General features: G+C 50.0%; 1 protein-coding gene across 4 annotated transcripts in view; it reads right to left on the bottom strand.

Annotated features, from left to right (window-relative positions):
• The window catches only part of FGD3 (FYVE, RhoGEF and PH domain containing 3), a 49777-nt gene extending 29736 nt beyond the window's left edge, over nucleotides 1–20041 (bottom strand). For all 4 annotated transcript variants that reach the window (XR_002122593.1, XM_019630979.1, XM_019630981.1 and 1 more), the window contains exons 1-6: nucleotides 19989–20041; nucleotides 10544–10721; nucleotides 9178–9723; nucleotides 4125–4214; nucleotides 3303–3439; nucleotides 1431–1587 (exon numbers count right to left, since the gene is read on the bottom strand). Coding sequence is in view for 3 of the 4 variants with exons in the window: in XM_019630979.1 (XP_019486524.1) it covers nucleotides 1431–1587; nucleotides 3303–3439; nucleotides 4125–4214; nucleotides 9178–9666 (873 nt within the window). In the remaining variant the exon portion in view is untranslated. The remainder of the gene's footprint in view (nucleotides 1–1430; nucleotides 1588–3302; nucleotides 3440–4124; nucleotides 4215–9177; nucleotides 9724–10543; nucleotides 10722–19988) is intronic.
• Nucleotides 20042–23552: the final 3511 nt, after the last annotated feature.

Genomic DNA, 23552 nt, shown 5'->3' with positions numbered 1-23552 from the left:
AAAATAAAAAAATAAAAAAGATAATAATAAAAAATAATAAAATAAAATAAATGTCCCTTCCAACCAGGCGCCCCCTGGTTAAGCTGTTTTTCTCTCCACCACCGAAGCGGGCTGGCTGTGTCTCCACACTTCTCGCCTCCCTCTTCTCCTCCTGGGCTGGGACCTTTGCCCCAGCCTCTGCCCCCTGTGAGTCCTGATGAACACCAGGCGGGATGGTCAGCACCAAAGGCTGAGCGCGTCCAGATGCCGAAAACTCCGTCTGCCTTGTCCTGGATACCCGCAGCCGCAGGAGCACACAGACTACCCTCGGTCTGTCGCCCGCTGCACAAGGACTCTGCCTTATCACGCCCACTCTGGAGGGGTGGGGAGCGAGCAGGGAGAACTCCAATCCACTGAGATCCAGCGTCTCAGCCTCCAGGTGCGAGGAATCTGTCTCCCTTAACACGCCCTCCTCCTCTGATCAGCGATGCGCGCTGCCCGGGGATTTTGCCTTAGCGCGCGGCCCGGGGATTTTGCCTTAGCGCGTGGCCCGGGGATTCTGCCTTAGCGCGCATGCCAGCAGGGTAGGGGGTGAGCAGTGATCGATCTCCGATCTACTGAGAATCCCCGTCTCCGCCTCCATGGGCGCGAGCAGTCGGCCACCTCCCACGCGTCCTCCTCAGAAACGCTTGGCACCGGCCTGATGACTCTGCCCTAGCGCGCCCAGGCTGGAGGACAGGCCGGGGAAGTTTCCGATCTGCGGAGCTCCGCGACTCAGAAGACCGGGCGCCGCCCGTGTCTCCACTCGCCTCGCCGCCCAACTCCTGAACCCGCCGGGTCTGCCCACCTCTAAGTAGTCCGCGTGGGAGTCCCTTTGCTGCTCAGCGTGTCCAGCAGAGTTGTGTTTTCGCTGCCGTGGTTTGCGCGAGCTAATTCAGTGACTTCCTTACCGCGGCCATTTTCCCTCTCCCCTCAACAGCTAATATTCTTAACAAATAAAAACCTCGTGAATTAATAAGAAAAAGGGCAACACGGCAGGAGAAAAGAGCAGCTGGATGTGAACAGGCTATTTGCAGACAAAGGGAAAGAAAAGACCAATGCAACATTTTCCTAAAAGCCTGCACTAGCCATTGAGGGCCACTGTGGAGGAAGAGCTGGCATTCAGATCCAGCTTCTATCAAATAATAGTTTGTGACAACACAGATCGTACAACCTCTTTGAGCCACGATTATCCCACCAGTGAAATAAGAGTGATGATTTGTTTCTGGAAGTTATGTTAAGACTCAAAGCATTAGTAGAGCATCTGGACACATCCCACAAGGGTAATAATTTCCCCCACATGAAATCACGAGCCTAGCACCGTGCTCCTGAAGCCATGGCAGGGTCCTACCTAGATACTGTGTGAACCCACAAGCCCAGTGCTGTGCCCCTGAGCCAGGGTAGGGTCCTACCTGGATGCTGTGCACAACGTCCCTGAACAGGAGCGAGCGCTGGGTCCAGGTGCTCACCAGCTCCATGGCCCGGTCAAAGTTCTTGATGTACTCTCCATACATCTTGAGGAATGGGGCCAGCTTCTGCAGGATGTCCCCAAGCCGGGGATTCATGTTCCTTTGTGGGGAGGAGTGAGATCATCAGAGAAACAACTCAGGTAAGGAACTAAGTGGGACCAGGACTTCACCAGGAAGCTACGGGGTGAAGACCTAACTCTTAGTTCTATGTGATGAGAACAAACTGGTCCCGCTCTCTGAGCCTTAGTCCCACCCCCCCCACCCCACCCACACTGTATCACGTGGGGTATGAAATAGTGTGTTACTGGGAGGCAGACGAGAGACCATGTAACACACTTCAGCAGAGCAGGCACAGAACCAGTGCTCAAAACCAGGAGGTGTCAGGAATGGAGCCACTCAAATGATAGGCCAGTTATTAAACAGAAGCAAGGAAACTCCATTTACTCCTTTCAAATGAGCAAAGATTAGGAACAACGAGACTATCCAAGGCTGGTACTATCAATGGAAAGCTGCACTGTGTACTACTGACAATGGTCTAAACAGGGCTTTGGAAGTAAGTTTCAAGAAGTATAAAAATACATTAATAGGCTGGCCTGAGAACTTATGGGGGGATTATCCTAAATATCAATAAATCACTGAAAAGAAGAGAAAAAGGCACACGCACAGAGCCATTGCTGCAGCATTACTAGAATCGTGCGCTCAGGTATTTAACTCAAAGGCTCACCACCTGTGAAGACAGGCAGGCAAGCCTCTGGGCTCCTGCATGTGATTACACCAGGAGCCAGCCACACGGGCGTCTGTGCACTACCAGTCTAGGGCCGGAGCAGAAAACCCATTTCTAGCCACTGTGGACTGTCATCCTTGAGGCCAGTCCAGCCCTGAGCTTTAACCCGATGGCCTTGGGGACACAGTATAACCTGCTCTGCAGGTAGCTGGTCCCTCTAAAGATTTACAACCAGACTCTGCACCTGGCTGAGACTTGCAGGAGAAGGCCACTGGCCGCAGTCCCATGCTCTCTCTGACCTGGCTGTAGTTTGGAAGAGCCAGGCTCCTGATGCTGCTGTAGGGAATGGCAGCTGGCTGTAGCCAGCTCCGCGAAAAGGGGAGACAGCAGCAGCCACAAAGAAAAGCTGCAGCAGTGCCCAGAACGTAGTAGGGAACACATAAGGAAAAGAATGGCCATGCGGGTGCCACGCCTGTGGTGGTGTTAATCAGCGTGACATGTAGTTAAGCCAGTCCTCTACTAAGAATGAACAGAAGCAGCAGGAGGACAGGACAGAGTCCCGGACAACGGGAGGACCCAAGGTGCTCTGCTGAGGGGGCAAATCTAATTTTTTAAAACAAAGATGGAATATCCACTAGGAGGAAAAATGAACCAACCAGCAATGTTTGCTGGCTGTTTGATGCTTGCAGACATCTAACTCATTCAAGTTCCCTGGTGGTCTAGTGGTTAGGATTCGGCACTCTCTCTAACTCATTAAAATCCCACAAAACCCTGAGTAGGTATTAAAGTCCCTTTGATTTGCAGACAAAGAAACTAAGGCTGGGAGACACTAAGCAGCAGTGGGATCAGTGGGGTCAGGGTAGGCCCAGGACCTGGTGGAGAAAGAGCCCAGGGCACTGTGAGACTGGACTCCCAAGTGCTTGCCTGGCCTTAAGGAAAACAAACTCCAGATTTAGAGGCCACTTGGCAAAGAGAATTCGAAAAAAATTGCCGTGGCTGAATCACCAGGACCCTCAACCACCAACAGTGTTGGAGCCCGATTACCTGGGCAACACCAGCCCCACTTCCTGGGTTCTGTGAGCCACACTCACCATTCCTCTGTGATCCGTGTCTGCAGCTCAGGCAGGAGGAACTGCCCGTGGAAACGATAGATGGAGGAGATGTTAGAGAAGATGCCTGTGGTGACTTCAGGAGGAATACCTGCTTCCGTCAGCCGGGTGCAGAAAACCTGGGCACACAATGGTCACTGAGTATGGGTCAGCACGATGGGCTTATGCTTCTGCTGTGGGTGTGGATGCTCAGCTACTGTGACCACTTCCTCTTTCCCTAATAAACCTCCCACTTCATCAAAGTGGCTTAAACAACCTTATGGTTTTAAAGCAAACTTACATATGACTAAGGATTGGGGTTGAGGCAAGGACAGTTCCCTCCAGATGGGGACAGGCCATCTTTCCTCCATCTACCTCTCATGGGAAATGGAAAGTCCTGATTTCCTTTCTCTGCTTTGTGAGCTACAAATAGAAGCAACACCTGTCAACACCCTGGGTTTCCTTTGGAGTCTTACTTCTTGTGCTCATAAACCCCATGTTGCCACATGGACAGAGATAGTGCCACCCACAGTCCCAACTATTCATGCTGAAAGATGTCCAGAGGCCACCTACGTGCTCAGATAATATGGCCAATAGAAAGAAAGGTCCCCGAGGGGACTGGACAGGACCTTTACCCCAGAGCCACAAGCTCTGAAAGCAGAAAGTACACATTTCTGGAGAATACTAAATTTGTCTGAGTTTTAGTATAGTCATTGGTATTTCAACTGTAAGGCCTAGCCAATGCTAAGATAAGGAGTTTGCCTGTGAAACTGCCCACTGAAACTCTGGAGGTGGACCAAGGTGTGCCCCAGCCAGGAGAGCTACCTGGTCTAGCAGGTGCAGCCGCCTCACGTAGGTCTCCTCGGTGTGCAGGAGCTCTTGGGCGATGTGAAGCAGCTTCTGGGGCTCAGAGCACTGGCAAGAGAAGAGCTACAGCTTACCTGGAGAAGATGAGCCTTGAACAGGCAGGTCGGACAAGGTCTACCCACTGTGCACCAGCGATGACTAGGGGTGGAGAGAGGCCAGGAGAGGCTGCTGGGACTGGAATGTGGGGCTCAGTTCTCAATGATGGGATTTCCAGGGAGGTCTTCTGGAGCAGGCACAACACTTTCTGCCAATCCCCCAAAAGCTTCTGCAGCCCAGAGATGACTTTACTTTCTTGCGGCTTTGATGACAGAGCAGCTGCAGCAGCCACATCAAATATATTGTGGAGTGATGCCAGCAAGATGGCCGACTAAAAAACCACTGGCCCTCTTTCCTCCAGAGACATGGACTTAACAATATATAGACCAGAATACCCTTTGTGAGAACTCTAGAGACCAGTGGAGAAGCTACAGCTCCCAAGTCATTGTAGAACCAAGAAGAGATTCCCACAAATGGTGTAGAAAAACTGGCAGCATTTGTCATCCCTTTCATGTCCTTCTCATGCAGCATAGCATGGCACAAGTGGAAGGAAACCCCCTATATGGGGACTCCTCCCTCGGGGATGGAAACAAAAGAGTGAACTGTGCATCCAATGTTCTGACTTGTCTGGGGGCTGCCTGAGGGACTGGTTTCTGTCTTGTATGGCTTGGGGTGCTGACATGACCAGTGCCAGAGTTTGAAAACTACTGAAGACAGAGGCAAGAGCTGATGTTCTGCTGGCAGGTGCCAGAAGAAGGAGAAATCAGAAAAGGTTTAAGAGGTCCTAGGATCTCCAGCCAGGGTGACTGGTGGTCTTTGCCTGTACAAAGCAAGCATGCAAAGGCTGGAGAGGTGGTTGTTTTCCAAATGCCCAAAGTCCAGCAAAAATTACAAAGAAACAGGGTAACATGGTTCAATCAAAGAAGAAAAAAAAACCCTCCAGAAACCAACCCTATAAACAAACAGATCTATGTCACATTTTCCAGGACAGACCATGTTAGACCACAAAACAAGTATTAACAAATTTCAAGAAGGCTGACATCATATAAAGTATCTTTGCTAATCACAATAGAATAAAACTAGACATCAATAGCACAAAGAAAACTGGGAAATCTACAGATATGTGGAAATTAGACAACACACTTTTAAACAAGAGTCCAAGAAGTCAGGAAGGAAATTAGAAAATACTGTGAGAAAAATGAAAATGAAAACACAATATTGTTGACGAAAAACATCCGGCCTAAGAGAAAACTTATAAGAGTTTATTTGAGCCAAACTGTCGACAATTGCCGGGAAGCAAAATCTCAACGAATTGAGAAAATACTCTGCAAAATGGAGGTTTGCAGTTTATTTTATACATAAAATCAAAGGAGGAAGGTTACATGAAATTCATTGGTGATAAACAAAGGGGGTGGGACAAAGCAAAGCGGGGAAATCTTTGGGATTGGATAAAAGTACATTGTTGAGCTAGCCAAGTGGCTCAGTTGGTTAAGAGCTGGCTCAATAGTGAGCTCTGAGCAACAGGGTTGCTGGTTTGATTCCCGGACTGAGCTGCCAACAGGTGGCAGGATGGTTTAGCTAAAAAAAAAAAAAGTACATTGGAGAGACAGGTGCTCCTCCCACACAGGTGGGTGCAGGATAGCTAACAGTTAGCTCTTTAGAGCACATAGAGATGTTAATCAGGAGATAAGCATAATAATGAGGAATTTTGCAGTTTCCAGCTCTGGTCTGGAAAAAGGATTAAAGATGTTGTCTTAGGTGCAGAAAAACAAGAGGCTCACTGAAAAGGCACAGGGCTAACTTGATGAAGGAAGCTAAAGATGTGACTTCCCACTATGGCCCACTTGGTTATAAAAGTTTTTATGCTCACGCTATTTTATGTGGTTATTTTCAAACTTCTGAGCTTGTCAGGTTTAACCTGTGGCCCCTTTTCCGTCCACAATATACTGTAAAGACCCAGGCCCAGACCCTAGGCTAATCAAGCTCATTTTGGAAAGTACCCCCGCCCAGAGGAATTTAAAAACTCTTGCTTCAGCCAAACATAACAGAATGTCCTGTCAAGAAAGTAGAAAAAGATAAGTGAGTCATGTTTTATAGCTCGTTAGAAGAAAATAAATTCGCCATGTTTTATGGCTTGTTAGAAAATAAGCTAACTATGTTTTATACTTCGTTAAAATAAAATAAACTAACTGCCTTTTTTTTTCGCTTCTGTATCCAGCTTCAGCTATAAATTCCCCATCCGCCAAGACTTCGGGGCCTTTCTCCTCTTGCAGAGTGAGACGGTCGCCAGGCTTGGCTAATAAAGCCTTTGGAACGAAAACCTTTTGTCTAAGTTTTTGTTAACAAGTGGTGACCCCAACAATACTAAATTTATAGAATGCAGCAAAAGCAGTGCTGAGAGGGAAGTCTTTAGCTGTAAATGTGTATGTGAAAAAGGAAGAAAGACTTCGAATCAACAACCTAAGTTTATACCTCAAGGAACCAGAAAAACAAGAACTAAACACAAAGCAATCAGAAGGAAGGAAACAACAGATTAGAGCAGAGATAAATGAAATAGAGAATCAATGGAAAAATCAACCAACCTAAGAATTGTTTTTTGAAAAGTTCAATGAACTTGACAAACCCTTCTTTAAAGTTAACTAAAAAAAAAGAGAAGACTCAATATCAGAAACGAAAGAGAAAACATCACAATTGATGCCACAAAGATAAAAAATTATAAGAGAATATTATGAACAATTCGATACCATAGAAGAAATGGATAAATTCCAAGAAACATATAACCTACCAAGACTGTATCACAAAGAAATGGAAAATCTGAACAGACCAATAATGAATAAAGAGATTGAATAAGTAACTGAAAAGTCCCAACAAAAAAACCCTGGTGGCTTCACTAGAGAATTAATGCTTCCAAAAAATTGAAGAGGACAGAGCACTTCCAAGCTTATTCTATGATGCTAGCATTACCCAAAGCTAGACTAAGATATTACAAGAAAAGAAAGCTGTAGGCCAATATTCCTAATGAATATTGATGCAAAAATCCTCAAAAAAATACTTTTTTAATTCAATAACACATTAAAAGGATCACATACCATGACCAATAAATAAAGGAATTTATTTCTGGAATGCAAGAATGGTTCAATATACAAAAATCAGTCAGTGTAATACCTCACATTTACAGAATAAAGGGGAAAAAAATACATGAGTATATCAATTGATGCAGAAAAAGCATTTGACAAGATTCAACATCCTTTCATGATAAGAACAGTCAACAAACTAGGAGTAGAAAAAGGAAACTAACTCTACATAATAAAGGCCAATTGGATATGTGTGTATACCTGCATCACCTCACTATGTCAGCACCCCCTCATTCTACCTGGGTTGGGGGACATGAGGCACAAGGTCCCTGGGCTTCTGGTCCAGAGCCTCACCCTGAGAACTGGGGCACTGTGTGATGAATTGCATTGTAACCAGAACCCCATGGCGGAGAAGAGAGACCTATTCCCACCAGTGGCAGAGTAATATCACCTTTTCGTGTCACAGACACAAAGACTAGGACCTTCCCCAGCAAGCCTCTGGCCCTGGGAGCATCCAGAGCCTGTGAGAGCAGGATGGGGCCAGGTCTGGGGTCTGCACATCTCCTCAGGACCTGGCAGACTGAGGTAGCCAGCTTCCCTGGAGCACACCTTGAGAGTCAAGAGTGGTGGGGCCCATAGTAGACACATCGTTTATTTTTATTTTATTTTATGATGTTTTGACATCTAGGGGCCTTGCTTAGCCTGGAGGGCCTACCCCCATGGACAGCGGATTACTGGTCATTAAAGGCCCTGTCTGCAAATGTGTCTTTCATATGCAAACCAACCCATCCAGGGCCCACACCCCAACCACCTCCATATTTGCTCTTCCCCACCCTCCTGCCCTAATCACCCAGGTCTGAATGCCAGACCAGAGTCCCCTGGAGTTATTCAAACTGGCTAATCTTAACTTTGCTCAGCTGCCTCACCTGTTTCTTCCCTCAGAAACCACAACAAAGGCTCTTGCCCTCGGTCCCCCCACCTACTCAGCCTCCTGACTGACCCTGTGCTTCTTGCCTGGCTCTGGGGTATGGCATGCCCCTCCTCTTGGGAACTGTGAGTAACCACCTATCTCTCAGTGGTCATCCTCTCCTGACCTGTTGACCTCACCATACTCAAATAATGATAAACCTAGATTAAAACTCGGCCCAACCAGGCTCCCGGAAGTTGGCTCACAATGTGCAGGCACATGGCTACCCTTCACCTGCAGGCCTGTCTCTCCCTGCTGCCATGTTAGCCAGCACCCTCTCCACCAGGAGCCTGCAAGCCTGACTGTGTTGCCACCTGGCTTCTCTTGGCACCTAGTTACTTGCAGTTTATCCAGGGCATTCTCCCCATGCACAGGTGGCCTCTCTAAGCTAGGGGTTATCTGCTTTATTTCCACGTCCAGAGCCCAAGATGCTAAAGGGATGCATACAAGCTTTCTGTCAGGGCCAACCCAGCACACCTCGGACACAGCTTTTCCCCTGGATACCTGCTCAGGGCTCCATGCATCTACTTAGGCCCTCTTCCTGCCTCTGCCCACCCCGTGGGCAACTCTGGGGTTTTCCCCTTCATAAAACGGTGCCCCTCACTCTGCCTCCCTCACGGGGGTTCTGCAAGGTGGACAGCAAGCTTGGGCAAAGGGCACTGGTATCGGCACTGTTACCACTCAGACTGATGGCCAGGCCTCCCTGGGGTGGGGTCCCTGTGCCGCTGTGCAGCTGTGGAAAGCAGGCGCAGGAGTGAGGTCATTACCTGAGGTGTCGGGGTGCTGGTTTGCATGGTCCTTTCCCAGGGCCTGCCCACCAACCCAGAGAAGAGGCCTCTCCAAGCGCGGTGTCTGCACGGGCACTGGATGACTGGCACTGCAAACCCAACCCTCTGGAGGAGCCTTGCCGCCCTGGGGCAGGAGAGCAGCATACCTTGGCCGGGTCCGGTTCAATGTTGGCCCTCGAGGAGCTGTTCTCTGGCTCAAGCTCCTCGCTGCTGTCCTCGCCCACATCGCTGTCGGCCTCTTCCTGGGAGGCTTTGCTGTCTGAAGCCATCTCTGGGTGCAGCCCCAGGATGGTGGGGCCCAGGCCTGCTTTACTGCCTTTCTTGCGGGGGAAGGGCTCATTGGCCAGGCTACAGGATGGGCTGTCGATCCCACTGTCCCGGTTAGGGCTCTTAGCATCGCAGCTCGGCTCTCCTTCAGAGCCCATGTCTGGGGGTCTGTCCCCCACAACAGCCTGGCCACTAGGGCTCTCAGGGGCATGGTTCTCACTGTGGGCTCCAGGCCCAATGGGCAATGCTCGGAGCTTCCCTGGATCTGTGCTGTGCAGACCAAGGGAGGAGCAGCCAGGCCCGGCATCTGCCCCACCCAGGGTGGCTACAGGCCCCAGGGCTCTCGCAGACCTTCCTCCTGACTCCATCCTCACAGCTGAGCACTCTGAGCTCTGTAGGGAGTATGGCCACGTTTGGGGGGCTTCCTGTAAGGGAGAAATGAGCATAGTCAATGTCAGCGGGGCTGTGGACCAGCCCAGGGTATGCCTCCCCGGGGAAAGTCAACATGAGTTAGGCCTTGTGGGAAGTGAACAGCCCAGCCAGCTTCAGCTGGACCTATCTAGTCAGGCTTTTGGGCAATGGCTAATGGAAAGCACTGTATTTTAAAAATATATTTCTTCTACATACAAAATGAAGGAAGAAAGAGAGGGAGGGAGAAAGTGAGAGAGTGAGGAAGGGAGGGAGGAGGGGGGAGAGAAGAAGCAGGGGAGAGAGGAAGGGAGGAATCCTATTGTATGAAGCTACCTGCTGTTCAATGAATTCAAAATAGATGTGCAAAATAGTAGCAATGACCATCATGAGCACAGTGGATCGGGTCTATAATGTGCTTTGGCATCCACACCGCTTTATATGCTATGATGTGGCTAAGAGGTGAGGCAGGATCCCCATCAAGATGCCTCCTCACCATCACTACCACTATTCTGTCACACAGGTGACCAGGCACCTTCTAGAGAACTTGGGGCCAGAGGGGCTTTGCCTCAAATTCCTCTTCCTCACACACACTGGAGGCTGTGCCTTCACATCCTGCCTCACCTGGAAGCCCTCTCTGAGGAGACGCAAGTTCAAGTGTCATTCTAGGTGCACAGAGAATGCACAGGATATCAGCCTTGGAGGGTTAAAGGTGGGACTGGACCAAACTGAGATTGACAGTCCCTGAAATCTTCCTCTTAAACCTGCAGTGGAGCTGTGAAGGAGGACAGGGACCAGAAACAACAGTCACTTATCCCTGAGGGACAGGCCATTTACCTGATGCCCACAGACGCCCCTGTGAAGTTGTTGATGTGGCAGATGGGTGCCTGGCTCCCTGATGGCCAAGTTCCAGGAGACTCAATTGGCCATCCAAGACCACTCTTGGAGATTGGGGGGATTCGCTGAAAATCTCTTTCTTGTCCAGCAGGTTTAAAGCCGAGCAGTTCAGGAGGTTCTACAGCAACATGAAAGGAGAATGAAAGCCAACATCTCCACTGGCACTTGGAGCAGCCAGGGCGACAGGCCCGGTTCCAAATAGAGAGGGTGGAAGGGCGTGGTGGACCCCAGGCAGGTGACAGGGCCTGTGAGGTGGATGCAGCATGCTGCTTCCCAGGCCCCAGCACAACGGGCACCTGAGGCAATGGCTGGTGGTGTGTGGCAGCTCCCAGGGCCCTGCTTAAAGCTCTGGGCCCAGAACCGAGCTTGTCCCTGACCACGCAGTGCCCATGCCAGGGAGGCAGATCTCACCTAGTTAGTGCACGGAGAGCTGGTGGGTACCACCACGCACCTCCCAGTGCACACCCTCAATGCCTCACTGTCGCCCTCCCAGACACACTCCCTGCTATGCTGCCAGTAGCTTTTTCACACACTCCCCTCCTCACTGGCTAAACAGAGTAAAGAACCATCTATGGAGATGCAGGTCTCACACCCACAACCAAGGAGTGTCCCAGAGCCTTCCACTCCCACATCGCGTCACATGGCAGAAACACCCCCCAGGCAGAGCTCAGAGGGAAGTGAAGCAGGAACCCAGGTGGCCAAGCACCAACTCCAGCCTCTGCAACAGCCTTCTCCCCTCTCCTGTGGCCAGACTTCTGAGCAGACCTTTCTCTGACACCCAAACCAGTGCAGGACATGCATATATCATTGGCCACTGCCACATTCTTAACAAGCTTAATGGGGAGAAATATTAAGATTTCTAAACAGAATATACATGGTTTGCTGCATTCTTCTCATAGCACAGGAGATAAACTAAACTTTCCAGAAATCAGACATGACACAGCAGTAAAACTATGCCAGATGGAATGCGGGCTGTGCACTCAGCTTCAGTGTGTCCAAATGCAGGCAGTTGGTACCAGGCAGAGCCTGCTGCAACCCTATCTCACGCTCTCCTGCTTTTCTGGTCAAGGGGCAGTAACAGAAACCAGAGTTAGTCTCTTGCCTGCAATAACCCAAACCTGGAAAAACATATAAAACAACAGCTTGAGAGGTATCCTATACCAGGCAGCAAATCCCGGTGCTCCTGAGAAGTGGTAACCAGTGTAGTGTACCCTCTGTCTCCCCAGCTTTCTTCCTGGGGAAGGGGACCCCAGGTAGACACCTGAGTGCAGAGACAGAGCTGAGAATCTAGGAAGACCAAAGTGGCTGGAGGTCACAGAGTAGAGCACTGGGGAGGAGAGCACAACACAGAGAGATGAGAGTTGACTAGGGCCCTCAGGATGGTTCAGCACAGGTGTGCAGGAGCCACGAGCCTGGAGAAAGAAACTCCTTTGAGGGTGGAGAGAACACCACCTGGAACTCACACAGGTAGGGCACATGCCCATTCTCACTGGCTCACTGGCCAGGTGGGAAACCGCAGGTTCCACAGAGCGTTATAGAACCTGGACGGGTTTTGCCTCAGTGTGGGGAACAATTAACCCTATAGTGATCTTATCAGGCCCTACCTAACTGATGTCGAAACTTAACAGGAAATCCATCTGTTTACAAGCAACTCAACTGCATCCCTGAACAGTGCTCATGAACAATTATAGGAACACAAACATACTGAGCGCCCAGCAAAGTAAGATTTACAGTGTCTGGCACCCAACCAAAAATTATCAGCCACACAGAATGCAGGAATACACAACCACACTAAAGAGGAAGCGTCAGCGAGGTGACACTGACCTTCAGCTGACACGGAGCTTGGAATTAGCAGATGTTAAGGTAGCCATGGTACCTGCATTCCATCATGTTCAAAAGGTCAGCAGAGACATAGAGGGTATAAAAAGATGCACATCTAACTTCTGAAAGTGAAACACACAAAGTGTGAGATCAAAGCCCACTGCAAGGGACTGATGGCAGATTAAACACTGTGGAAGAAAACTTATTGAATTAGGAGAGACAATAGGAGCTCTCCAAGAAGAGAGAGAGAGAGAGAGAGAGAGAGAGAGAGAGAGAGAGAGAGAGAGAGAGAGAGAGAGACTCAGAGACAGAAGTATAGAGAATATTATGACATAGGGAAACTTCAAGCAGCACAATATGTGCCATCAGAGTTGTTATATGTAATTGAAGTCCCCCAAAAGAAGTGAGCTGGAAAAATATTTGAGGAAATAATAACCAAAGTTTTTCCATATTTGATGGAAACTATAAATTCATAGATATAAGAAGCTCAGTAAATACCAAGCACAAGAAATGTTTGTATTTAAACAATTTTTTACAGAAAACTCCAGGCTTAGATGGCTTCACTGGTGAATTCTATCAAACATTTGAGGAAAAAATGATGCCAACTCTACACAAACCTTTTCAGAACATTCAGGAAAAAAAGAACGCTTCCCAACAACATGGATTAATCTAGAAATAATGATGCCGAATGAAAGGAGACAGACAAAAGAGAAAGTACCTACTTGCTTTTCCGTTTACATAGAATTTTAGGAAATTCACGCTAATCCAGTGTCAGAAAGCAGACCGGTTGCCTGGAAGGACGGGTGGCATGGTGAGGTGTGGGGTTTACAGCGAAGAACAGGAGGCTGTCCAGGGGTGACAGATGTGCTCACCATTCTGACTGTGGTGATAGTTTCATGGGGATAGACGTCTATCAAAACATCAGATTATACACTTTAAACATACAGTTAATTGTGTGTCACTTATGCCTCCTAGAAGGTGATATCTCTTAGCTGTGCGAACTTGGAGAGTTGCTGACATTCCCCACTGTAATTTTTCTTATTACAGAAGGGACAGTGAATCACACCGAGGATGGTGGTGAGGCGTGTGGCAGGCCCACAGCCTGGGGAGATGCCAGCAGGGCAGAGGAGAGAGGTGCAAGCTTCCACTGAAGGCCCTTGAGCCATGACCATTTCATCTTCCAAGGGCTTTTGTGCAAGGGCAGCCAAACAATGCTTGGCCAGACAGGAAAGCCCAGGGCTCAGGGAGCAGAGCACAGGGCAGGGGGGAGGTTTTGGAGGGGGAGCAGCCAAGACCAACCCGATCTGATTCAGAAAGCTGAGGGATGCAGCCCATGGCCTCACTCAGCTCAGGACAGGTCTCCCAGCTGTCTTTCCCAGGCCAAAGAGAGTACCAGAGCAGGCCAGGTCAGTTCCAGCCTCCTCTCCACACTGCTCAGGAGAGGAGGGGGCTGTGGGGAGACACACATGTGCACAAATGCTCACACAAACACACATGCCTCCACAACACACATGTGTGCACACATTATACCTATAAACACACAGTTACACACACACACACACACACACACACACACACACACACACACACACACACATGTGCCAGGAAGAATGCTAAGCACTTTTGTACAATTGCTCAGTCACAGTCACTGAAGTGGGTGACGTTCATGTTTCAGTCAAAGACCATTGAGGCTGACCCTGGCCACACACTGCACTGGCAGGAAACAGGTCCTGGGCCCATCAGAGATGTCTCTCTGAGCCCCTTGACTGGGCTCTGGGCTCATTATGACACTCCCAGGGCTGAGGAACATGTCACCACACAGGTGCCAAAGAGCTGTTATCAGTTCTCTCTACCTGGCCACTCAGCTCTCCTTATAGAAGTCCTGAGTTGCCTGAGCTGAGTGAGGCTGGTAACTGCCTACCCCAGGTGAGCTGTGCCTGCTGTAGGATTGGCCAGGGCCCGGGGCCCTCGACACCTGAGGCTGCCATCACCCAGCATCAGAGACCCCAACACTGGGACTGGGAGAGGTATGAGGATTGCAGGGTATGGGGAAATTAAATTTTCCCCACTCTCCAGGGCACTGCAGACCATTTAATTGGCTCCATACACAGCAGCAGCAGACCCTGGAGACCCTGCACTGCTGGTGGCAGCCAGAGTGGCCAGGACCCTGGAAGTTCCAAGCAGGCAGGGACTTCCCCTATCTGGTCACTGATGTGACCCAGTGGCCCTGGCACATGGGGCCCCAGCTGACGGCCCCCAGCAGCCCCCAGAGGTGTGAGCCTGAGAGAAGTCTTTGGAACTGTCCCAGCACCGTCTGGCAATAGCCCCAGAGAAACCCTGAGTGAAAGATGCCCAGCTGTGCCCTGCCAGCCCCATAATCGTGAGAGATGACAACCCTCAGTGGGTTTCTCTTTACTCCACAAAGTTCGGGTGGTTGGTTACTGCAGGAGGTAATTAAACAATTCTGCAAGTGCCACAGAGTAACATGAGGAATCCCTGCGTGACACACATCTGCATACAGGTCACAGACTGCGAGGTGAGGCTGCAGAAACGGAGGCCATATCAACAGTGAGAAAGGACATGCCAGATGGAACGGCCCGTAGCCAGTCCACAGAGCCACCCCAGGATCCAGAGGTGCCCTCCCTCTAGGGTCAGGATCTGGAAGAAAGATGCTTGCCTTGGGGCCTCAGCCTGGGAAGGGCTCTGGCTGCAGCCAGTGTGGCCTGGGGTGTCCATCCTGTGTGCTGAGAACTTTGAGATGGACGCAGATGCTGTGAGGGGCCACATGCTTCTGGACGTGGTGGAGGTCAGTGGGACCTCAGGGTGGGAGGGGGCCCCAGGGCAAGCTGAGTGGGGAAGAAAGGAGATGGATCAACACAGTAACCTTTCTGCTTGCTGTGAAGTCCCACTGCCCCTCCCCTTCAAACAGCTCACACACCATCACTTTTAAAAGTTACTGTTACTTTTAAAACTGTATCAAAAATGAGTCCTTTTTAGAAAACTTCGAAATTATGGATAAATAAAAAAGAAGCGAAAGTCACCCATTGCCCTAGTGTCAGCATGCCTGTGAGTGGACAGATGCCTGCAGGACAGACAGCTGGGTGGGGGTCCTAACACTCCCAGATAGGCTGCAGCTTTTCTCAGAGAAGCTGCATTTGTTCCAACACTAAATCCCAACATGAATTCACTGTGTCCTCAAGAAGGTATTTCTCCCAGAAGAATTGAAAGCAAAGACTCAAACAGACATTTGTACACCTACTTTCACACCAGCACTATTCACAGTAACCAAGAGGTGGAAGCAACCCAAATGCCATCAACAATGAAAGGATAAACAAGTGAGGTCTATAACACAATGGAATATTATTCAGCCATAGAAAGGAAATAAATTCTGACGCATGCTACACCATGGATGAACCCTGAAGACATGCTCAGTGAAATAAGCCAGTCACAGAAGGACAAATACTGCATGATTCTACTTATATGAGGTCCCTAGAGCAGTGGAATCACAGAGACAGAAAGCAGAACGCTGGCTGCTGGGACTGGGGGGAAGCGAAGGGGGAGTTATTGCTTAAGGGGACAGAGTTTCAGTTTGGGAAAATGAGAAAGTTCTGGAGATGGATGGTGGGGATGGTTTCACAACAAAGTGAATGAATTTAATGCCACTGAATGGGACATTTAAAAGTGGTTTAGATGGTAAATTTTATGTTATGTGTATTTTACTACAATTTTTAAAAGCTTTAAAAAAATGCATTTCAGAAAGGCTCTCATCAGAAGTTCTATGAATTAGCGCCAAGGTGACAGTGACTCAAAAGCATCTAAAACTTACTCTCCAGCCCACACCTCTGGCCCCTGGGCCTCAACTGGGCCTTTTCTCCTCATACCCACCCAGAGCCCACTGCCCTGGCCTGGAACTGTTGCTGCCTATAATAAATTTAGGATGATTTTCTGAGACTCTGGCGCCTCACCAGGTGGCACTCCAGTAGGAAGAGGGGACGCATGGAGACCCCTCCTGCCCCAGAGGGTCAGCCAACTCCAGCCAGGTAGAGACCCAGCCTGACTCCTCCCTGCTCTGGCCTTAGGCTGTCCCCTGGGTCCCTCAGCTACAACAGCCCCCACGAACTGCACAACGAATTGCAAACCCTCCTTTGTGAGTCTGTGGAGGAAGCAGTGCAGTGGCCTGAGGCTGTGTGTCTAGCTGATCGGTTTCTACCATTTACAGCTGGGCACCCAGACAAGCTCACCCTCTCAAACACTCCTGTGAAGGTCCCTAAATCCTGAGGCAGCGCACAGCACTGCACCCCTTCCAGGGCCATGTCCTGTGTACGCAGGACTCACATTAATGAGGACTTGTGCCCGGCGCTGGATCAACAGGAGCTCCTGGATGACAAGGCCAGGAAAGCACTGGGGGCGCTGGGACAAGGAGGTCCGGAACATTGCACGGAGGGCTGGGGGTGCTCAGGGAGCCCACAAATGGTTCCGCCTCAATTATTTTACTTACATATTTACTTAATATTTTTCTTTTACTTTCTATTTCTATTTTCTAGCTTTAAATTTTCTATACTTATTTTATTTCTTTTGTTTTTGTTGTACTTTCATCTAGAAGGAGTATAAATATAAACACTGCAGTCACTATCCATTGCCATATACATAAAAAGCAACTATAAAAATAAAATCACAACCTTAAAATGAAAAACAAATCTTCCCCGGTCCAAGTACCTAGATGTGTGACAGACCAAGCCAAATTTTAGGGTGGGCACTGAAAAATTCCTAGAGTTTTGCTGTATAGTTGAAATTTGTTTATAATACAATTTGGGAGAAAACTTTAGCCCTGCAGCACCCACGCTTGAGGTGGTGGGGGAGAGAGGCCCCTTGTTCCATTCTTTCCATGAGTTCAGATTGACCTCCCCTGTTAGCCACCCTGGGCTCACTACACAATTCTGTCTATTTTTTATTATGTTGGATATTTTTTTATTTTTAAAAAGTAATGAAATGAAACAAATGGGAACCTTCCAAAAGGTTCAACTGACACTGAAATCTGTCACTCCCTCCATACCATCCTGGGCTCAGGCCTCTCCAGGAACCATCTCAGGGAACAGCCTGGCCAGGGCATGTCCTAACCTGTACACGCCCTGCTCCCCAGGGCGCCCACACCTGCCCACTTCACTCCCACCAGGACACTGCCCACACAAATGGAAAACTCGCTTCTTTCGCATGGTCCCCACACAGGACCCGGTAAGCATTTTGGTGAATAAATGAACGGATGAATTGAATCAACATGCCACACAGCCTTTATTTCCCTTCTAATGTGTACTTTTACATAGACATAGAAAAACATGCTCTGGCTGAGTCCAAACTTAGAAAATAAAAAACCGAAATGGAGATTATGGAAGGTCAAACCCTACCTTCTAGAGTCTGGCCTGGCTCTCCCAGGACGTCTTGTTTAACTGTACGTCACCCTATCAGGTTATTATAGTGAAAGGGAGGCCAGAGGGCAATTCACTCTCCCAAAGAGCTGTGTCCTGGGCACTGACAGGCTCCCCGTGGGCCTCTAAGTCCCCAGAGCTGACTCATAAGGTTGGTCACCATCCACCTCACTGGAGACCTGGGTGACCAGTCATCACCACCACACATGGGGGTTCACACAGAGGAAGCAGGATCCCAGACAAAGGCAACAGCATCCCAGAGAGCACAGCATCCCAAATAAAGAGGACAGCATTACAGACAGAGGGAACAGTGTCCAAGACAGGGAATAGTGTCTCAGAAGGAAAAGCATCCTAGACAGAGGAGCAGCACCTCAGACAGAAGAAATAGCATTCCAGACAGAGGGAACATGTCCCACACAGAGGAAACATGTCCCAGACAAAGGGAACAGTGTCCCAGACAGAGTGAACAGCATCTCAGAAGGAACAGTGTCCAAGACAGAGGGAACAGCATCCCAGACAGAGGGAACAGCCTCCCAGACAGAGAGGACAGCATCCCAGAGGAAACATGTCTCAGACAGAGAACATATCCCAGACAGAGGGAAAGGCTTGGAGGCAAATGAGAGTGAGGAGCCAGGCCATCTGAAGAACTGGCATTGTTCCCAGGTGAGTGAGCCCAGAGAGGTAGGAGGTGGGACCTAGAGGATAGAACCAGGATGGATCTCACAGCTGTGAGCAGACAGGGTCGGGGTTTCACATCTGTTCTAAGGTCAGTACTGCACCAAGGCTGCATTTTTACTCCCATGCTCACCCCTTTTACAGCAGAGCCACAGTTTTCACAGCTGTCAGTGGAGGTTATCAGAGTCCACCTTGGGCAGGTAGAGAGTGCAGATCAGGTGCTCCAGCAACTGGACCAATGACTCCTCCATGGTCACTATTCTGAGTCCAGGGCCACTCCTAACCCAAGCTCACATGGGACTCAAGACAGCAAAGCCCCACCCGCCATCTGGGGCCTCATCTCTGACTTTGAAAGACCATGCGGTCCAGGCTTCTATGAGTACAGGGCACACAGTCCTATCCAGCCTCATATCAGGAGGTGTTGATCTCTGTGCAGAGACAGACGTCAGCCCCAAGGAGCGGAACTGGGGCCTCCTGCAACTACCCAGCTGGGGCCAAACCACTTCCTGCCTTTGCACCCGTCTCCACCCAGGCCCAGCAAGCTGTCAGGCTCCGAAGGTTTGGGTTTGGGCACAGATGGGCAGCATGCAGGCCGAGGTCTGGGACAAGCAGTGGGGCACTATGGGCCTCAGGCTCCTCTCCTGCAAGAATGGCCAAGCAATGGGCCCTAGGAGCTGTCGGGAGCTTGCCCTGAACACAGCAGCCTCGTAGCACTGTGCTCACATCAGGAGCCTGGCACCACTTGGCCCCTCTTTCCAGGCAGGAGAGCAAGGCGGTTGGAGCAGCTGCCCAAGGTCACAGAGCTGGGGCAGGGACTGCATGTCTGGCCACTACCTCACATCATGGGGTCCTGAAGAGGCCCTGATGGACTTGGCCCTCTGTCCCAGTCATGCTACCATAGACAGGCCCTGTCACTATCTAAACTGCATGTTACAGAGGAACCACATTGTGTTGGAAGGCCTCGGCCAACTAGGGACTGTGTCTGTGTCCATCTATCCCACCTTGGCCCAGGCAAGGAAGACCCACAAAGCTCCAGGCCTGAGCAACAGGAGTGGGGTCAGGTGTGGGCAGGTGAGCCGGCCAGGCTGAGGCAAAATTGCCCTGAACTGCTCAGCTGCCAGGATCCCAGCCTCTCCTAGGCTCAGGTTCATCTTTGCTAGGGCCTGAGCCACCCCAGATGAACCCCAACACTGTTCTGGCACTCGACGTTTACTAAGGATTCATACACTTGCTATTCTGCGATGCCCACAATAACCTGCCTTTTAACAAACAATGTCAGAGAAACCACAGGAAGACAAAAGTACACAAACAATACACCACTCAGTGCCACCACAACAGCTTCCTGCCTTGAAGACATCTGTCCCCAACAGCTCCTGCTCTGAATGTCCCTTCACGCCAAAAACACCCCTTACAAGACCAGTGCAGGCCCTTCAGGCTGTGAAGACCCCGGAGCCAGCGCCACTCACCTGTTTCTCTGGTGCTCACACTTCTCTCTGGGGCTGACTTCAGGAAGCAGCAGAGCACATTTCCGTTTGCTAGTTTGCGCAATACGGGTCACCAAATCATGCACAAGAGCATTTCCGCATTGTTACACTTTTCAGCTTGCTAGTGCTCCAGTGCCTCATCTGTGAAAACGCAGCCCAAACCGGTGGAACACTGCCCGAGGCACAGGCCACAGTAACCCACTTTGGCCTGCAGCAGCTAAAGTTTACCAGGCTGCTCCAGTGCCCCTGAGCTCTGGGCTAGAGGCCACAACACTCCCACCTCCGCCGTGGTGGGCTTTTCTTAGCAAACCTGCAGGTGCTCACAGCTTGGATGGTCAGAGAGAGGCATCCAGCGGGCTGAATGGTGGGACCTGCCCCAGACCACACAGACAGCAGCCCCACAGGCTGAGGTCAAGGGCCCAACAACCTACACAGGCTTCTGCCTCAGGGTCTTTTTGGGTGGAAACCGGGAAAAGGACCACAGACAGTTGGAAAACTGAAAGGTCCAGCTAAAAACAGGTTATTTCAAGGCATTTCCAGTGGTGAAGCTGGCCCCCTCCCTGGGAAGACCTGCCCCATGAGGGCTGCTCCAGCCAGGTCCATCCACCCCCAGCACCCACGGGGAGGGCTAATTGAGTGACTTTTAGGAAGAAAGAAAATACATAGACACAGGGGTCTTACAAGGCTTAGACCACGAATTTTGACCAAATTTACATGATGGTTTCTTCATCCAACCCTACAGGCTTTTTAAAAAAACAGAGCCATTTCCAACGGCCTTGGTTTCTTCATTGTCGCATACATGTCACCGTAGAGTCCCCCTCCAGGGACAGTACCTCACCACAGGGAACATGTGAGTGTGACAAATGAAATCCACAAAGGGGCCAGTTGCAAGTTGATTTCTCCAGCCCTCACTGACCGCCTCTGGTGTGTCCCCTGAGTGCACGGCCCTGTTTCTCCACAAGTGAGGCCCACAGCAGCTGGAGAGAGGACTCACTCCCCCACTCAGTTCTTCCAAATATTTACCAGTTGTTTGGGGGAGTAGGCTGAGATATACTACCCACTTTCACTTCCAGATATTCTTCCTGTCAACCAAAGATTTGAAGGATTCTACAACCAAAGCACTAATGAGCATTTGCTCACCTCCGTGACAAAACGTAGTGACAGCCACTGTGTGCTGGGCCCTAGGGCTGCCGTGGCCCCAAACCAGACCCAGCTCCACATAGGTGTGTCTCCCCTCAGTAGTCTACAGACCAAGGTGAGGACAAGTCCATCTGGCTCCGTCAGCTGTCACCCATTACTGAGGACTCAGAGCCGCCCCACCTAGCAGGTGACAGAGGATAGGTGGTTGGTGTCTCAGAGGCCCTTGAGTTCACATTGTGGCTCATTGACTGTTAACATTGACATCACTGAGCCTCTTGAAGCCCCAGTTCTCACTCCACACCAAGAGAACATGGGATGTGCAGTTGGAGTTTCTGGAGGAACAATGGCCTGGCCTGTGGCAGGTGGACCTTCCAGATGCTTCCAGCTCAGGAGGGGAAGGAAGGAAAACATCTGTCACCATCCCCCAGCACAGCCCTTCCCACACTGACATCTCTGAGCCAGGATACTGGCAGCAGGACTCCATCAGGGCTTGGGGACCCCGGCCCAGGTCTCCGCTGTACAGAAATGGCTTAAGAAGTCAGAGATGAACTCCAGCAGTATGGCTGCAGGCCATGTTACAACCTGAAAGATGAGGGGTTTTGGCAGGTGATGAACAAAAGGTGGAGTAGGGTGGGGGGCATGGCTGGAAAGCAGAACTGGGGTCAAGAGTTCTTTCATCCAAGAGGGGTGTCTCCACCAGGGAGGTGACACCATCCAAGAAGAAATATGCTTGTGGCAGCCAGCTCCCAAGATGGCCCAATGATGGTCACCTCCTGATAATCCTGCACTTATATAGCTGTGTTCAACTTAAATAGGTCTGACTCAGTAATGTAGCCAATAGGACACTGCAGAAATGACACGGACGACTTCTGAGGCCAGGTCATGCACCACATTGTGGCTTCTGCCCTTCTTTCCTGGGTCACTGGCTCTGGGAGCCAGCCACCATGTCATGAGGATGCTCAAGCATCGCTGAGGAGAGCACCATGTGGGGAGCAGCTGAGGCCCTGAGCCCACAGCAGGCACCGGCTGTGAGGGAGTGAGTCACGTGGAAGTGCACCCCCAGCCCCAGTCAGGCCATCAGATGAGACCCGGCCAAAGTCTGACCACAGCCTCAAAAGAGACCCTGAACCAAAGACACCCTGCACCCAAATTCCTGATCCACAAAAACTAACAGAGTTGATAAATGTCTATTGTCCTTTTAAGCCACTAAATTTTGAGTAATTTGGTATGCGGTGATATAATATGGTCATCAGTACAAAGAGCAAGGGGTGACTTAGGGTTTGAGGGGCTGGGGGCATCAGACCACAGTGGAGAGGTATTCACAGGGAATTAATGGCATATAGTCCTGTTTCTCTGTCCAATTGGCTCATCAATGACTCAGTGGTCCAAACAGTCCTCAACCCTTAAGCGTTCCTGGTAACAATAGTGAAGACCCATTTGTGCTGTTCACTCTCAATGGCCCCAAATAGCTTCACGGGTCAGAGGCTCTCAGGGGAAGGCCATGTGCCCTCTCCCATAATCCCCCTCTTTGTTGCTCCTTCCTCAGGCAGCTTGCTGCACAGGAGGCAGATAGGGAGGGGTCTCCCCGGGGTTAGCTGGCAATGACCTGGGGCAGTCCATCTGCAGAAGACAGAGGAACCCTGAAAGTCAGGCATCCAAAGGGACCTGTGCAGAGCCAAAGGCTGGAAGAGCAGGTGAGCAGAGACCTTTCTACTCTGGGGAAATGTCCATTCATTTCACTTAGGAGTGACCCAAAGGGAGACGGCCCCAAGTCAGGCAAGAAAAAGCAGTCCAGGGTAAGGTTGAATGGGGCAGAGCCCACATCCTGAGGGGATGCCCCTGTCCAACTCAGCCTTACTGAAGAGAGTGTGGGGCCCCCTCTCACATAGGGAAAAGCTAGCAAAGAACCAGGAAGATTTGCACAAAGGGTGGTGGAAAGAGTGACAAAAGAAGCCATATGGGTGGTAAAGTTCTGGGTGTACAGATGAATAAATTCCAGATGAATTAAAGACCAAACATGAAAAGCAAGAAAACCTGAAAACTTTTAGAACAAAATGTATGGAAATGTCCTCATGACTTCAGGTAATATAATTTTTAAAGCATAAGGAAACAACTGATACATTTGACATGAAAATTCAGAATTTATACACAGCAAAGAAAATTTTTAAACAAAGGAGAAAGGCCAGCAGTGACCTGGGAGTTTTTGCAGAGGCTCCTGCCATACCTGGAACACAGAGGTGGTGCCAGGTTTACAAATTCTCAGGGTCATGAAGCAGCTGAGCATTTAAAGAGCTCTGTGTAGCTTACCTCGGACAGACTATGAAGAGGAGAAAAACACTGAGCCTGAAAGAGGCCAGGGACCAGGTTTTAAGGGCTCCTGGGCATACGTTATCCAGTTTGTGTGTG

The sequence above is a fragment of the Hipposideros armiger genome, unplaced genomic scaffold (genome assembly GCF_001890085.2).
Source record: "Hipposideros armiger isolate ML-2016 unplaced genomic scaffold, ASM189008v1 scaffold_967, whole genome shotgun sequence".
Taxonomy (NCBI): domain Eukaryota; kingdom Metazoa; phylum Chordata; class Mammalia; order Chiroptera; family Hipposideridae; genus Hipposideros; species Hipposideros armiger.
Note: the sequence above shows the minus strand (reverse complement) of the source record. Positions and strands in the feature narration are given on the sequence as shown.